At 35.3% G+C, this 17,754-nt stretch overlaps 1 protein-coding gene across 4 annotated transcripts in view; it reads left to right on the top strand.

Moving 5' to 3' along the window:
• LOC105212213 (rho GTPase-activating protein gacF) overlaps positions 1 to 17,754 on the top strand; it is a 108,585-nt gene that overhangs the window by 52,284 nt on the left and 38,547 nt on the right. Inside the window, exon 1 of one of the 4 annotated variants that reach the window (XM_054231661.1) lies at positions 2,803 to 14,722. The exons of 2 other annotated variants lie outside the window; for them this stretch is intronic. Coding sequence is in view for 1 of the 2 variants with exons in the window: in XM_011184072.3 (XP_011182374.2) it covers positions 14,711 to 14,718 (8 nt within the window). In the remaining variant the exon portion in view is untranslated. Of the gene's footprint in view, positions 1 to 2,802; positions 14,723 to 17,754 lie in introns of those variants that run through there. One more of the 4 variants, XM_011184072.3, reaches the window with a different exon arrangement.

Consider the following 17,754-nt stretch of genomic DNA (forward strand, 5'->3'; position numbering starts at 1 on the left):
GAGAACAAAATGGAAATAATTCTCTTAAGTTCTATGTCGTTTTTTTAAATAAAAATTATCAGACAAACTACTATTTTGTTGCTTTTATTGTCTAAATCAATGATGATAAGACTGTACTTCTTCTTTCATCTCTTTCTTAATTTAACTCGAACATTATTACATATCTACAACAAGGCTCGTCTCGAACTAAAAAACTTTTCAGGACACTGCCTTTGTACCTGTTAAGGGGTTATATATCTTTCGTCATGTGTAAATTGTCGATTTTTTGTAATTTTTTTGGTATTTTACCTTATATATTTCCAAACGACTTCCATAATGTCAAATAGTACATATTTTGACATATTTGTAGAAACAATTTTATGTCGATTTTTCATATTCTCAAAATTTAGTTTTCCAGACAAAAAAAAATAATTTTTTTCTAAATTAAATTTCCTTCGTTCACGAACTATTCATTGTTAATATAATATAAGTAACACTTGAAAATTTCAGAACAATCGGTAAAATGGCTTTCGAGAAATCATGCTCCACTGTTAAGGCAGTTTTCAAAAAATAGAATTTCGAAAAAATCGAGCTCAAAGTTTTATTTCGTTGTATTGCCTTAGAGACGTAGCGCGCTATAAAGACTTATAACTTTGGTTCTATAACTCCAATCGCGCTGAAATTTTTTGAGGATACCTTAAACGTATACATTTTGAAAATATGACATGCAATTTTTTCGAATTTTTCGACCCCACTAAAGTATATAATCCCTTAAATAAACATGGTCTCTGGTCCTATTTCATCTTCTCTAAAGAGAGTGTAAGTAATATTTTCCAAATCAAGAGATCACATATCGCAGTCCATATTTTTATTCAATGGTCTGATAGTCGTTGGGTTCTTTAACTCAAATACCGGACTATCCATTTAAACCATCATTTGTATAATCTCTCGATTTTTATTAATTAATTTAGGCTAAAATAAAATTATAGTAATAAACATTGCCTACATTTAGGCGCATTGGCCGAAAATAGTGCTTTTATCGTTAACGGTATAAATATTACCTAGACTTCTACTACTAAACTTATGTAAGAAGTGGCGTATTAACAGTAAATAATGATTTGAGATTCAATTTATTATATATATTATTAAAAATATGTATGAAACATTGCCTACTTTCAGGCGCACTAAAAATTAATTATATTTCTTTAGTATTTAGACCTTGAAACTTTTTTCTGCTAGACCAAGCATTCAATGATAAAAACTACACGTGTTTTCAATTTCTGTATTTATAGTGTATACATATATAAATAGTCATCTTATCAGTTACACTCACATATTCGCATATTAATTTTCTCTGTATAATTTTATTTAATTTGTAATTGTAAGCAATCGCCTGGGAATTGATTGCAGGAAACACTTTCACACGCCAACTAAAATCGACACACTCAAACACACACACACACTTACAGTTTCACTTACATTTATTTTACAATTGTTGCCTTTGAGCACACTTCAAGCTCAAACAAGTAGCTGACATATCCGTCGTCATTGTCATAACTGAAATAAACTTTTTCACAAAAGCAACATTACACTACAAATGAACAAGTGACAAACCTGCAAAATCACACACCAATACACACACACACACATTTGCATTTGCTGCTTTCATGTCAACACATAAAAGTTTTGCGTTTTTTCACACCAACTTTTGCTCGCTTTTAGAATTTCGATTTAAAAAAACAAGTGATTTGTTTCGCATTTTTGTGCTCTAAAGTATGTATGTACAGCTTGTATATATGTATATTTGTTTATTTATAAATGCATTCTTGTAATTGAGTAATGCAAAACGTTGTCTAAATGTCATTGTATTGTATGAAGCGTACACAAGTTGTTGGTCTGAGGGCGTCACATTGTGCGCAGACTTTAAGTGTCAACAGTTCGTCAGCGCTGATGCTGATTTGATTAAAGTTCTGTGGCGGTGAGGACAAGTGCTTTTCTGTAAATTTTCTTTTATGAAAGCGCTTTTATAGATATATTTAACAGTTATAAGACGTATGCACTGCACGTCAATGACTGCAGTCCTATAGCTAAGTCTTACATGAACTCCAGAATTAGATTATTATTAAAAAAAAATTGATATACGCTTAAAGTGCCTAAATTAATTCACTTATGCACTGTAAATAACGGTAAATGCAATTTGTAAACTAATTTTATGTTTATTTTAGGCAAATTAGCTCGCGCGCATGCGCAGTTATTAAGCTGACCATACATATACATATACTCGCTTATATAAATCGATGTTTTGTAATTAGTGCTTTTGATTGTTGTTTTATTACAGAAAAATTATGAAAAACAAAATTTATAAATATGTGGTATAAATACATACATGAGTATATTATATACATATGTTTATTGGTATATTTATCATAATTTTGACTTCAAAAATCATGGTTATTAGCACGTTGTTTTTACATTTCCTCGCCAATTTGTAGCGGTGCCAGTATTATAATTCAGTGCGTCATATTACTACATACATATATATGCGCATAGGGGTGGTCCTTAAAAGATTTAAAAAATATCCATCCGGTTTTTCGTAATTCTCAGTGTCGATACTTACTACAGAACGGGTTTTTCAAATGGGACGCCACAAAAGTAGACCGATAGGGACAGCAAACGACGCGAGGGAAAAATCTCTCTTTTGACATTTCTCTTCAGTAAGATTGGCCATTTCATCATGGAAAGATATACGATCCAACGACGAGTCGAAATTATTAAAATTTACTACCGAAATTCGGAGTCAGTGGCCTCAACTTTAAGAGCGCTACGTCCAATTTATGGTCGTCAAAATCGTTCTGTCAGATCAACAATTGAGCGTATAGTGGAAAAATTTGAATCCGAAGACACAGTACAAAATGTTCACGTGCCAGTGAGACAAAGAAGTGTCCGTAGTTTCAAGAAAATTATCCGGATTTTCATTGAAAACCCACCTTCAGCGATGAGGCTCATTTCTGGCTGAATGGCTTCGACAATAAGCAAACTATGAGTAATTGGTCAGGCAGAAATTCACACGTATTTCATGAGTTAGGTGCGGCTTATAGGCCGGCGGCGTCATTGAGTCGTACTTTTTCCGTGATCATTCACGTTACTGTGAATGGGAATGGGAATCGCTACCGCTCAATGATGGCCGAATATTTTTGGCTCGAATTGGATGATATGGATTTGGACAATATGTGGTTCCGACAGCACGGCCCATAACGAATGTCACAATATTTATTGAAAACCAAGTTTGGTGAACGTGTTATCTCGAGAAATGGCCCAGTCAATTGGCCGCCTCGGTCGTGTGATTTGACGCAGTTAGTCTATTTCTTGTGGGGCTACGTCAAGTCTATGGTCTATGCCAACATGCCAGCGACGATTTATGAACTTCGAGCGAATATCGAACGTGAAAATGCAGCAGGATCAGCCGATTTATCACTGAAACTCGTCGAAAATTGGGTTCAGCGTCTGGACTTCTGTAAGCGTGCCTTGGTGGCCATGCAAAAGTAATCGAGTTCCATACATAATGGCATAGAATGTATTTTCACAGGATAAATTTGCTTGATATCCCACACCGTCTTTGTTTATTGAAAAACGCTTTATAAGATAAGACGTATAGTACTCGGCACAAAATAAAAATGCTATATAAATTAAATAGAAGTCATTACACGACATAATTTTTCCTCCAATTCAATTTGCTGGTTAAAACCCAAAGTTCATATTTTCAAAAAAAAAAAATCAAGTTAAAATCCAGAAATGGAAATGTTTGCAGCTAAATTTATCACATATTAAATTTTAATTCCAGAAAACTCGCCTTCGGATTTTTTAAGAACCCCCCTAATGCTCATACCCTCATACGTGTATGTATAATTTCGCTTGATCGCCGCTTATTGTGCCTGTTTACATTACTTTACCGTCGTCAAATGTACTCTAAACATTAATATTCATATATACATGCAAACATACATCCATACAGCCATACATACATTAGATAGTATCATCGCGATTGTGCGCACGCGCGCACACATAATTTTGTAATTAAGCGCGGGTGGAATACCAGCGTGACCAAAGCGCCAAAGTGCAAACACGTACTCACACACACTATATGTACGAGTGATATATGCTCAGCACTTCCACATTTCACCTCCCTGCCTTTGGGGCACCTCTATGCCCGCTGCACGCCAAACGATTATTATAGCGCAGTGTCTATATAGGCCAAACAGGCAAGCGCTTCCATCATGTCTGTCTGTGGTCTTGGCTTGTGCCTGTTTGCTCGCTATGGCAGCGTCGAGTATAAACTGCTTTCCACACTTTAGCATTTTGGCAGCAGTGTTGCTTCATCAAATCGTGATTTATGAATTCATCAATTTTGCAATTTTTACGTGCAAAGCGCTTTTTATTCGGTAAATATACCTATATATACTCTTGCATATATGTGTTTATGTTCGGAGTAATTTTGTGTAGCCCACTCTTCATTGCTGCTCACTTCTATATTTTGCGAAACCTTTTGAAAATGCGCAGAGAAAGCGTATCCACTTAGTGTTGGTTTTTTTTTCCTAATCCACTTTCATTTAATGAGATTACTTTTTGTTTTGAGAAAAAAGCCAAAAACAAATATGAACTTCTTTAATTTGCGCATGAATTCGACATAACACCACATTAACGCTCGTCAAAATTGACGTTGTTAACTTGAGATATTTTTCGCCAATTAACTATGTGTGCAGTTACGGTTTCACTGAGTGAACAACAACAACAAAATTGGATGGGGTCATGTCATAATTTTATATATTTTTGATTAGTTTCGAGAGCTCATATTTTCTTTTTATACGGTGTTGTTGTATGATTTTTGACGAAAAAAAGGAACGAAAACTCCACAAGCTTAAGGAAAATATCGGTCAAATATATCTAACAAAATATTTATAAAATTGTAATGGCCAACCAAATTTCCAATATTCTAGTATTATTGATTCATAAATTGTAGGTTGTTTGAGTAAGATTTTTGTCATATGGCCATCGCGATTTTGTCTTCTGAAGATCAGCCAGTCGGTCGTTTCTGCCCTACTTTTTCCACCATTAACGGTCCTATATCACTAATGAAATGACCAATGTTAATTTCCAACTCGCCAGTCTCCACTGATGTATTAGCAAAGATCATTCACATGATGGACTTTCACAAAAAGTAGGCTTTTTTCCTAAAAGATCCGAAAGTTCGTCCTAATAAATCATTTTCCTATAGTACTAACCATTGCGGGTAACATGTTTTTGAAGTCTTGAGCATAGAGAGCTTTTAAGTTTCGACTATTTTTAAATCTTATCTCGATTTAGATTTTTGCTTGGTCATTTGTCAAAATATACTGAACATAACTGTCAAACACATCTCTTTACAGTGACAGCTAGTTTGACAGCTATGTCTCTAGGAAATTAACATCATTCAAAAAACACCCTATAATGTTTAAGACATTATCTATTCTGTTTTATTGTCACTTGAAGAAATGTCAAAGAATATATTCGACTGATAAGATCTGAAAATTCCATACTTACATATATCAACATATCAGAACAGTTTTACTCTATAGGAGATTAGATCAGATTCATTGACGATGTCTTTATTCGCTATACAGCGCTTTTCCTCGAAGTATTTCGTTGAATTAGAAATTTTGAAATAGTTGCATCATCGCAATTCCAATGCTCAGACCTCTGCATTTCCTTCACCTAAAACTGAGTCAAAGCCTTCCCGAAAGACACGCTATATTATACAAGTCTGTTAGCCCAAAATAAGATACTTAGGTGTTCGTGGTAATTCTCCCAGGTTATCAATTATAACGATATCGCTGTGATCCTCGTATGTGTATTGTTTGAACATGAATATAAAGGTTTGTATTTTGATCTTTATTTTGTTGTATGAAAATAGATCCATCTGTACCCAAGTTACTGAACGACTTTGGAATGCGTTAAAATTATATATTTGTCTCCAGTGTTGGTTTTGCTATCTCAACTGGTTGTCGAGGTTTAATAGGTCTACATTCTATGACAAATAGTAGTCTGAACGAAGTTTCAACTAATACTTTTAGGTTGTCTTTGACGGCGGACTAAGATTTGTTAAGCATTCGGCTCAGTCCTATTCGGCTTTATCAACACTAATACTACCTAGATCGAAGATGTATGTTTCTTGAGTTCATTATGTCGCTTCATTGATTTTAGGCTTCAAGCTACAATTGTTGTCTTATTACTCTTCCATACTTTGGCTCATCAAAAAACTATTTGATGGCATCATCAAGTTCTCTTTTTCAGTTTTTTTTTGTGGCAGTGGCCAAAATATTTCTGCGCTGTCACGTGACCTCTGTTCTATGCTAAATTTTTAGACTCATCTGCACATGCCGATGACTCAACGCAAAAATTCGCACAATTAAAATGCAAAATTTATGGAACATTCCTCATACTATCTGTGCTGTTTGCTTGTGGGTGGAACTTTATTGTTGTACACTTTTTTTTTGCGTGTATCATAATTATGAGGTTATCCCTAATGCTATTTGGTTATTCAAACAATTCATGTTTTTTTGTTGTTTTCATATTTTTATTATGTGTTAATAACATTATTATGGTGCGGTTATTTGTGTTGTTATTGTTGTTGGCATTTTACAGTAGTGGCGTTCGATTGCCATACATAAGCGCGGCTGTCTGGACAAATGCTCTTTTTCATGATTTTTTTTACACACACACGAATCTATAGCTGCCGTTCTTCATCGTCATCCTTCTACGCCCTTCCTTGCATACCATCGAGTCACTCACTCGATTCATTGCTGCTGAAGCATTTCGCCAATTCACTCACACACACACACTCGTCCATCTATCTATCCTCAGTTGGGCACTTAAATAGATATTTTGCTTACTATTTTTTCATTGCGTTTATCATTACTATTTTATTCACATTGTTGTTGCTATTGTTGTTATTGTGCTTATTTTACATTACTCTTGTGGCCGGCCGCTTTCTATTCATATTTCATTTGCGGCTATAAACAAGCGCTTTTATGTTTCGCAAGTGTATTTATATTTTTTTATTATTGTTGTTGTTGTTATTTTTTAATTCAATTCTTCTCTCGGTATATTTATGTATTTATTTTTTCTGCTTGAAAGCCCCCACTTGTAGTTGCCACTGTGTTTTCAAGTGCTTGCACTGGCCGCCAAGCGCTTCACCCTCGCACAAAATTTACGCTTTGTTAGTTGTGTTGTTGTTGTTGTTGCTGTTTGATTTTTATAATTTCTGCACATACATTACTTATCATTTCCCACATTTTATTCATTATTTATTAATTTAATATTTTCTGCGGTTTTATTATTGCCCATAACTTCTTTAGCTTTTCATGTATCAATTTCCATTTTTTGCTTTTGCCATTTTGCGATTCTAGTGTCTCCGCGGTCTTTGATGCGCTTCTTTTGCTACTTGTACTTTGCTGTGTGTGTGTGTGAATGTGTTTGAGTTGTTTGGTGTGTGTGTGCGTTTGTCTGCCTTGTCATTTAGCAATGCCTATGATTGATGCGGTGATACTAAAGTTGTAAAGCGTGTTCAATCCAATCTTACATTGATACATAAGTACATTTGTATGTGTGTGTAGATCCAAATAAATGTATGTATGTATGTATTTGTACTACACTTGTAGACTCGTTGCCCGCCTCTTCTATGAGGGTAGTTTGATAAGTCGGTATTTTTTTGATAGAAAAATATTTTAACCCTTTCATCTGCTCAATATCTACAAATAGCCCAGCACTTTATAATAGTTTCCCTCCTTCAACAAATTGTATTCTTTGTCAAAATAATATATTTTTATTTTCTTGATGACATTTTCGTTCGCTTTACAGCACTTTTCTTCCAAATACTCCGTAGAATTTGAAGTTTTGAAATAGTTGCATCACCGCAATTCCAAGACTATGTTTCCTTCGCGGAAAAAGTGTTTCCAAAGCCTTTTCGAACTTCACTCTATATTATACAAGCCTTATAGCACGAAATAAGCTAACAATATAATGATATCACTTGGATCCTCGAATGTAGATTGTTTTCTGAACTTGAATATAAAGAATTGTATCTTAATCTCTATTTTGGTGTATGAAAATCGATCCATCTGCATCTAAGAAACTAATTTTAATGATTTCAGTTGAGAGGTTAAGTCAGTCTACATTTTCACATTTCCCTCTTCCCACGCTTTTTTAAACAGGTTTTGACTTGAAGAAAATTTGAAAAGAAAAGAAAAATTATAACTCTAACTTAGGAAAGCTGACCCAGTTCCAAAAAAGGTCCTTGCCGTGACAATCACACGTTTTTGGAGATTTATCTAAAATCAATCGGACAAGAAAATTTAGTTTTATAAATTGATAATACTTTTTAGTTTTAAATTTTTTTTTTCAAAATTAACAAAATGGCGGCCTCAGGAAATTTTTTTTCTGGATTTCAATATATAACTGGTCCTAAAAAATCGAAATTTTTGAAATAATAAAAATCTTCGATCAGGCCCAGTATTATTATGTATTCTAGAAGCTGTAAAAATTTAATCAAATTCTACTGAGCGCTTTTCGAGTTACAGTTGCCACCAATTCAAAAAACATAGTTTTGAAAAAAAAAAAAACATATAAACTTTCACTCAAGTGTTTTAGAGTGCCCGAGCGCTCTTTGTTATTTGTCGAATAACTCGAAAGGTAATTATCGTATCACCTTCAAATTTTCAGAGAAAATTTTTCAGATATTACACTTAACGGAAATGCAAAAAAAAAAAATAATGATTTTTTGAAAATTCTGACTACTTCTAACCCCTTAAGGGGATCATCCTAGGTGACGGATTATCCCATCTGGCCGTAAATAGAAAGAGCATTAAGTTTATTATAATTTATTTTCATATATGTAGTCATTATAAATATACATTTTAGGTTAAAAATATTGAGTAGAACATGAGTTACGGCGTTCTGAACACCCCCTCCTCGGAAAAAAAATCCCCGATACCGGCTGATTGGCTTATCGGAAACAAAAACATTCAAATCGTGATTCTTAAAGCGAGAAATGGCTGCTGGCTATCCAGAGGATACTTCGTCTAAGACCGGAAGTCATGAGCTGCTTGAGCCATATGAAAAATAATCGCTCTTCGACACTCCCAAGTGATTGGCAGCTAGGACCTTTCCTCAATTGCATGAACTTCTACATATGGGGCCACCCACCACTGTGGTTTATTCGAAAAAATTTCGGCCAGAGGTCCAATTTTCGACAAAATTTCTGCAGCAATTGGAGCCGTGTGTCAGCAATAAAGTCCAAATGGGCTATAAATCAAGTAACAGCTGTCGAAAAGACCAAATCTGAAAAAAAGTATTGCGCCAATGAAAGCCATATGTCCAAAAAAAAAAAACAGCCATTATAAACATTTCGCTCAAAATTTGTTACAAAAGTTCATTCTAGTAAATCAATATTACCGATGTTATTGACAAAAAAAATTCGTACAAACTTTTAGGAGGCCTTATCCTCTTATTATAGCGGTGTTCAATAAATCATTACCTTTATTATTAACAAAACAAAAATTAATCTTAAAAAAATATTTTTTTGTATGAAGTTATAAAATGTCTAGATAAAAATAAGCCACTTTATCTGACTACCCTCGTATTTACGTGGCTTGTGCCTCATCAACATCATCAACATACATACAAACACACAGCAGATTTGTATTATAGCAACAGCATACACTTGACAAAATCGCACAGTGGGCCGAAATCACATGTGTTTTGTGTGGGCTGATATTAAATTCATGTTTATCTTGTATTTGCATACACAAAAATTTACTTATGTGCTCCCTTGTATGCGTTGTTTGTATGTATGTATGTTTGAAAGCGAGCATGCGTAAATGCCAGCAGTTGATCTTCGTTGCCAGCGCCTATTCTACAAATGTGTATCGTTTGTGTGTGTGTGTGTGCGCGCATTTTTGCCTTTTATGGTAATATGTTAATCGTCTCTTTGCAAATAAATTAACAAAAAAAAAAAAACGAGAAAAAAATACAAAAATGTTGTAAAGTGAGATCGCTTTGTGATCGATGTTGAAATTGAATGAGTATGCATGAATTATTTATACTCGGTATGTACCATATAATAAAAGCCATAAAATATATTTAATTTCATTGCGATTGCTGGTGTGAGAACAACTCTGTTGTGAATGATAAAGAATTGTGGTTTAATAGATGACGCATAATCTACTTAACATAAATGGGGCCTTAGGGTGGTAATCAATCATTGATGTTTTGAATGTTCGACATATTACCATGTTAGGTTGTATGCTTTTAAAATGCAAAAAAGTTGGGAGAAACCAAAAATGTTGATGAGTTGGTTTTGTGATTAGATAACGAGTTGACATATTGATTTGATTTTTTCAAAATTGACAAATGTAGCTGTTGCTTTGTTTTCCAAGAATTGTCTATTGAAACAAAGGGTGTTTATAGTTCATAACTCAACTAATTTGTTTTTTAAACTCTCTACAATCAGTGTAAGTAGGCTTCTGGCGAATTATTCTCTTTATTCTATATTTTTTTATCTTGTAGACTGATTTATAAGCCGACAGTTTTTGCACATTTGATCTTGAATGACTTAAAAATCGCAAGACATTGTCCATTATTACTTTAATAATATCAATCCAATATTAATTTCAACGGTTTCATCGTTTGATATCAAGAAAAGGTTTTCAAGTGCTCTGAAAGTCGTAAGTCACTTCAGCCTTCTAAGGAACCGAATTGAAACAATTGACAAATCACACGGTTTTAGTTTGGGTTTACACAATTGGATGTCATATCCACTCTTTTGGAAGGCTCCAAATATAAAAGTTGAAAAACTTATAATCTTCTGTTTCTACTATCCACTTAAGAACAATAATCTCATAGCATTCAAAGCCATTGTCTAATTAAGATAATTCAATTGCAACTGTTTTCTTTGCTCTTGTAAGAGGGGTGTTTTAGAAATACTTCAATACTTGGAACAAACATATTCGGGTTTATTATATTGAAAGGTCCATATCGGCGGTCCCTGAAACAATTAAAAATGGTCGAGATTTTTTCGAATATTTTTCGAATTTCTTAGTTTATTCGAACAGGCATATATGTATTTCCTTTGTTTATGGAACCAAATCTTTTTTGCTTTTGACTAAAGGTCTGAATCGTTAGATTGTTGGAATAAAAAGCTTTTTAATACCGTTATATGCCTAAAACCCAAGCCAAGCGAGGCAAGTGGTCGATTATGTAGAGACTTCTGAGAGATATTATCTTAATTATCTTTGAAGAACTTTTTGTTTTTATTCTTTTTGGCCACAAAAATCATTTTCATGTCTTTTTCGCAAACATCTTTGTAAGAGAAAATGAAAATAGCGGTGACGTTGCTTCATAATCTGCACGGAAATTGGTTAGGTTAGTCTGGTAGGCCAGAAAGCCACACATAGACCAGTTTTGGTCATTTTACCAGTTGGAGTGTCGTCTCGTAGTTAATGAGGAGTTGTCGTCGTTGCGCTTGACGCGAATTCCAAAAGGTTATGTGGTTTCACTTACGATATCTCTTCCAGATTGAGATTATCGTGGGAGCTTGACACTCAAATGCTAAAGCCAAGCACACAAGCACACGAGAGATGCTCCATTGTTTCTCTGGTACCATGCTCTTGTCATTTCCTACAGTCTTCGTGATATATCAGCCGCATCTTGTAGGCGTGCGCCGCCCCCAGTCTATAGACTGAAATATCATTCTCTGATGATTTTATAATAGTTTTACGTGCTAATAAAGCCACTTTGAAAAAACTGTATTTCGTCCGCAAAAAGTATTCTTCCTCGGCTTCCTCCGGCGGGTACTGCATCAAACACTTTCAGAGCTGGAGTGTTTTCGTCCATTCGTACAACATGACCTAGCCGCTGTCTTTTTATTCGCTGAACTATGTCAATGTCGTCGTATAACTTGTACAGTTCATCGTTCCATCGCCTGCGGTATTCGCTGTTGCCAATGTTCTGAGAACCATAAATCTTGCGCAAAAAAAAAAACTCGAAAACTCCTAGTGTCGTCTCATCTGATATGGACATCGTCCAAGCTTCTGCACCATAAAGCAGCACGGGAATGATAAGCGACTTGTTTGATTTTGGTTCGTCGAGAGAGGACTTTACTGTTCAATTGTCTACGCAGTCCAAAGTAGCACCTGTTGGCAAGAGTGATTCTACGCTGGATTTCGAGGCTGACAATGTTGGTGTTGTTGATACTGGTTCCCAGGTATACGAAATTATCTATAACTTCAAAGTTAATAGTAGTCGCCATTTTGCTCGCTAAATTTTGGCGAATCGAACACAGCTGATTTGAAAACCGTTGTGAAGCTCCAAAGTAGGAATTTCAAAGCTTAATATTTTTGTTAGTACACACTATTTTTAACTACTGTCCTCTCAACCAGCTGTGCCCGTGGGCACCAACGCCCCACTGTGTATCGGTGCTTCAAAACAACTTAACGCAACCGCAGTTATTGCAGCCACTTACTTACGTTGACAATTACGTCTAATAACATTATTGTGCTCTTATACGAGCATGCATACACACATACATATTTACCTAACGACGTATGTACTTACGTATGTACATATGTATATATAATATGTGTATTGAAAATTGCTTCGTGCTACTGATTTATTTGTGCTCTACTCGTTTATAGCATTTGTTAAGCGCATTTGTTGTTGTTGTATTATATTATTACACACACTACTTATGTAGTTACGTTTTTTTTTGCCATTACTACTACTACTACACACTGTTATTAATTTGTTGTTATTTTATATGCATTCTTGTGGTGTAGGCGAGTACACACATACCTACTTATATAAATATATATGTTTGTGTGCAATATTGTGTGGTAACAATGAAATGCTAAGGCAACGGTAATAGTAGTACACCCAAAACCACCTTCGAGTAACTAACGAACACTCCCGGCTGCCTCCCCTCTCAGCACCTGTTTGCAGCGTGTTGTTGTTGGGTTTTACTATAATACATACATACATACATATGTGGTGGTTCTTGCCTTCATTAGTTGTTGTTGTTGCTGTTATTATTATTGTCCGTATACTTGTTAGCTAGTAGCTAGCTTTTGATTGACAGTGATGGTTGTGACGATAGTGACTGATGATGTGTTGGGTAGGAGGTGGTGGGTAGTAAACCAACATTTTCATAATACAAACATACGCATTCGGAAGCTTCACACTATGCATTTACAATGCTTGTACATATATCCAAGAGCTCTCGGTCTGTTGTCGGCCTCTGTCTGTATGTCTGTCATTCAGTTCGCGATTATGCGCACAATTGGTTATTAGGGCGACGGCGTTAAAGCTCTATGTGACATTTTTTGCTCCACACTCGCACTAAAAGTCCAACACAATTACGTGCAGTTCAGTTCAGTTTAGTTAGTGTCGTGTCGTCGAGAGGTGCCAATCGCGAAAGGCGACCAAAACCAACAACCTGTCGGCACTAACCACGCGTATCCAACCATTTGGACTCATCTTCTAGGTTAATACGCAGTCGACATACGCGTGTAATACTCCAGTACAGCGGCAGCGCGCTGACATTGTGTAATGGAAAAAGGAGAAAACAAAAACAACAACAAAAATCAGTACATAAATAATAATTATAATATAGAGTGTAAAGTGTAGACCCACTGGCGTATCGCAGTCTCGGCCTCCGCCATATGTGCATGGTTGCAAAGCGTGCGTAGACGACGCATGCAAGAGCTTTAATCCAACTTATGCTCGCTTGAGCTTTCTCAGTGCTGTTCGCAGTGCTTCAGTGTGTGGCATTACGTGTACTAGTGCATTGGCGAGCCGCCGTTGTGGTCCTACCTGTCGCACGCAAACGCGCACACACCATTGTGGCATGCAACACCAAGTCGCGCGGCGCCGCTTTAGTCTAGTCTAGTCAGGCGTGCGAGTAACAACACGGCTCGAACTCGTAGTTGAGTTGGCTGTGCTAAAATAGTTATTTTTTAATGATTTTCTATGAGATTGAGCGACAAAGTGTTGTGTTTCAAGCAAAAGTGTGGTGAAATAACGGCACAAGTGTTAAAAATTACAAATTAAACAAAAAATAAAACAAAATCTAACAAAAAGTGTCTAAAATCTGCACTCCTCTCCTCCACGAAAAACAACTCTCAATTTATGCAAATTTTGCAGCCACAAAGTGTTTTGAGGTGAATTGTGTGCTTCATAAAAGTGTCATAACTCTACAACAACGCAACAACAAAGCGCCACAAGCGACAACTTGCAACCGCAAGGCGAGACATTGTCGCTTAAATAAATTTAAAAAAAATAAATAAATAAAGTGTTACCAAAGCCAATTTGACGTGCTTAGAATTAAATACAACGCGCTCACACACAGCAGATCAGTAGCGGCGATCTTAATTATATCTTGGTGTGGCCATTTAAACACTTTAGCTTCAGCGAAAAACCGGCGAAACTTTGGCGGCCTCACGCACGAGTTGAGTTGTTGGTGTTCAATAGGCCTCACCGCTTGGCTACTGGTGTTGATAACAACCAGCGAACGGCTTACTTTTGCCACTATTGCCATTCACCGCCGATCTATTACCAGTGATAACAACGCTACGCACCGCAAAGCGGCGTCCTTAATGTCTGCCATCAACTGATCGCGGTTACATGCGTCTCCCATTGCAATTCTATGCGAGCGTGAGTGAGTTTATTTAACTAACGTGTGAATCATTGCTTTTTATTATGCATCCATCCACTTTTGCTGTTGTTTTGATGTTATCGCTGACGTTTTGTGCGTTGTGTTTGATTTAAATGTTGGGATATTATGTAGACAACCTTCAGAGTGTGCTTGTGCGTGGTTTTTTGACTGTTGGTAGGCTGTGTTGTAGGTCTCAGACACAAATTTAGTGACATAAAGGTGTTGGAAGACTTAGGAAATACCTTTTTTTATAAACTCTTAACGCTATTATTCTAAAATTCTTGAGAAACTCATTATTTCTGGATCCAAATATATTTAATTTTAAAAATTGAGCACAGCTCCTAGTTTAGAGTACGTTACTTTTACATACTTTATCAGATAAAATATAAAAAGAAATTTTTGTCACATTTCTCCAAAATATTGTCGTTTGTTCGACACAACGTTCTCGATTAACATAATAGTTCTTTTCAATATCGTGAATCCATATTCAATACTTGTGTTTTTGTTCATCAAATAAATCGAGACATTTATGAGCCCCATATTCATAGATCTCCTATTTGACCGATATCATTTGGATGATCCAACATCAATAAACCCATATACATACGTATCTCAATCTCCCGTATATTCAATCTCTATAGATGTTCGAGTTGTTTGTAATACTTTGAGATATTGATTGTTTAGTTAAGCATAGTTAGCGATAAGAAATATAAATAGTTCTGATAAAAGCACGTTGATTGTTCACGATAAGATCTGATGTTTTTGAGATGTAGATATTAACCTACCAAAGATCACCTCGAGAGTTATTTTAAGAGCTTATATTTAATAATTTTTATCATTAAACCTGCCTAAGGGAATTTAAGGGGTTACATGGGTTCGAAAAATCGATTTTTTTGTTTATTAATTTCTACAACATCTCAAGAATATTATCCTAAATTTTCAAGTCGATCCGAATAATAGTTTAAGAGAGTTTACAGCCTTTGGAAGGTGTCCGCTCCAAATCAAACTGCTCAACCGATCTTGATGAAATTTTGCACAGGTGTTCGAGACACAATTTACTCGTGCTTGAACGATTTTTTTCTTTTTATTCCAAAATTGACAATTCTTGACAAAATTTGAACGAATTTTTTTTTTTTTTTTTTGAAAAATGGCTGTCAAGTTTCCAATTTTTACTTTTTTTTTGTCTTTCCTTCATTCAAGCACGAGTTTATGGTCTTACCTAAGGACCAGAAATGACGTCAAAATGGAAGAGTTTTAATTTTTTTTTTTTGAAATCAGAAATTATTCTTTAAATATGTAACTATAAGACAGAATTAAATAAATAATTTATTACATAGAAAAAAATATTGAAAATAGGATTTAAGTTCTTTGAACCGGGTAGAAAGTAGTACTAGTAGAGAAATAAACAAATATAAAATAAATAGAGGAAAATATTACATTCCAACTAATCCAAAAGGTCCTACAATTTACCACAAATATTTTCGTATTGAATTACCATTGATCAATTGGTAATCGACGGGATCGGGTGGTTAGGATTATCAAATGGTAGTTGATATCTCTCTTGACATAAGCTTAAAACCTTTGAAAATATTTACATTGTTTGTTGTAAATATGTGTACCTATTCGATAGCTAATTGAGTTAATGTTGTGTCTTTTGCACAGGAGTTAATGGAACAATTAACTGGCCTCTGCTCAATTAAAATGCTGATTTAGATCGATCTACCATACGAAAGAAACAAAATTTTTACGACATAAATTTTTATTCGAATATAAAAGAAGTTAAAACTGGAATGCAACACTGTGCGTTGTTGTCGTCGTTGTAAATTTGGATGTGTTTATTGATAAAATGGAACTTACCAACCTCTTATGAACACAGTATAAGTATCGTTAATCGAGTAGCCGGCTGTGCGAAAGGAAGAAATTGGTTCTTCTATTATAATCTTAATGTATTAAATTAATTTGGCTGTGCGAAAAGGCTGTAAGGTGCAAAATTGCAGTCGAACGGCTGATGTATTTTATGGAAAACTTTAATATGTCTGACATATGCTTATAGTTTTAGTCTTGCTTGCTGATGAAGTTGGCGAATTTACCACAAACTTATTTTGCTGTTGGTTGGAACTAAGCCCCAACTATGATATTGGGCACCTTACTAATCCAACTTTGATCATTAATAAGTTGTTATAAGTTATCAAAAGGTTACGTCCACTACTTTTGCTATTTTTGGTTTTCACTGTAAATCTATTAATAAGGTGTAGTTGTTCTGAGTGGCTAAACGAAGATTATTTCAGATCTTTAACAATGTTTCGTCGCATTGCTTCAGATTCAATTTAAAGGTCTGAAAATAAGGAAACTATCTAAGTTTTTCAAATATTTTGACCGACAAAGTTAAATCCTTGAGACTATATCTGGTATGCGAAAGCTTTTCGTGGACATAGTTCATAGTTCCGCGCTGGCTAGGTCATGTTGTTCGAAAGGCACCAGCTCTGACAGTATTCGATGCGGTACCCGATGGTGGAAGCCGCGGAAGGGAAAGACCTCCACTCCGATGGAAGGACCAGGTGGAGAAGGACTTGGGTTCATTTGGTATTATCAATCGGCGCCAAACTGCCAGGAGGAGGAAGAAATGGTGCGCTGTTGTGGACTCACGTAAGCGGTGCCTATGTCAGTCAAGAAGAAGAATAAAGCTTTTCATAAAAATTCAACAGTCTCATTCAGAACCTTCAACAGTCAGAACCTAAAATTTCTAGAACCTTGAATTTACTTTGCCAAAAATATATCTATGTCTCAACTATATACTTTAGTGATAATCAAAGCATTATATTAAATGGGTACACCGCCCTTGGTTTTCTTAACTTGATTTCAAATATAAATGTGACACCATTTTCCTTCAAAAATTATATATTTTTGCGTATCACTTTCAACACACTACAGCTGATCGGTTTCAGCACCTGCTAATTTCATATCGCAGTTCAACAAATTTTATTTGATTACCAATTGCTTTGGCGCTCGACTTTTTCGCCGATATTTGTGTCTTT

The sequence above is a fragment of the Zeugodacus cucurbitae genome, chromosome 5, assembly GCF_028554725.1.
Source record: "Zeugodacus cucurbitae isolate PBARC_wt_2022May chromosome 5, idZeuCucr1.2, whole genome shotgun sequence".
Taxonomy (NCBI): Eukaryota; Metazoa; Arthropoda; class Insecta; order Diptera; family Tephritidae; genus Zeugodacus; species Zeugodacus cucurbitae.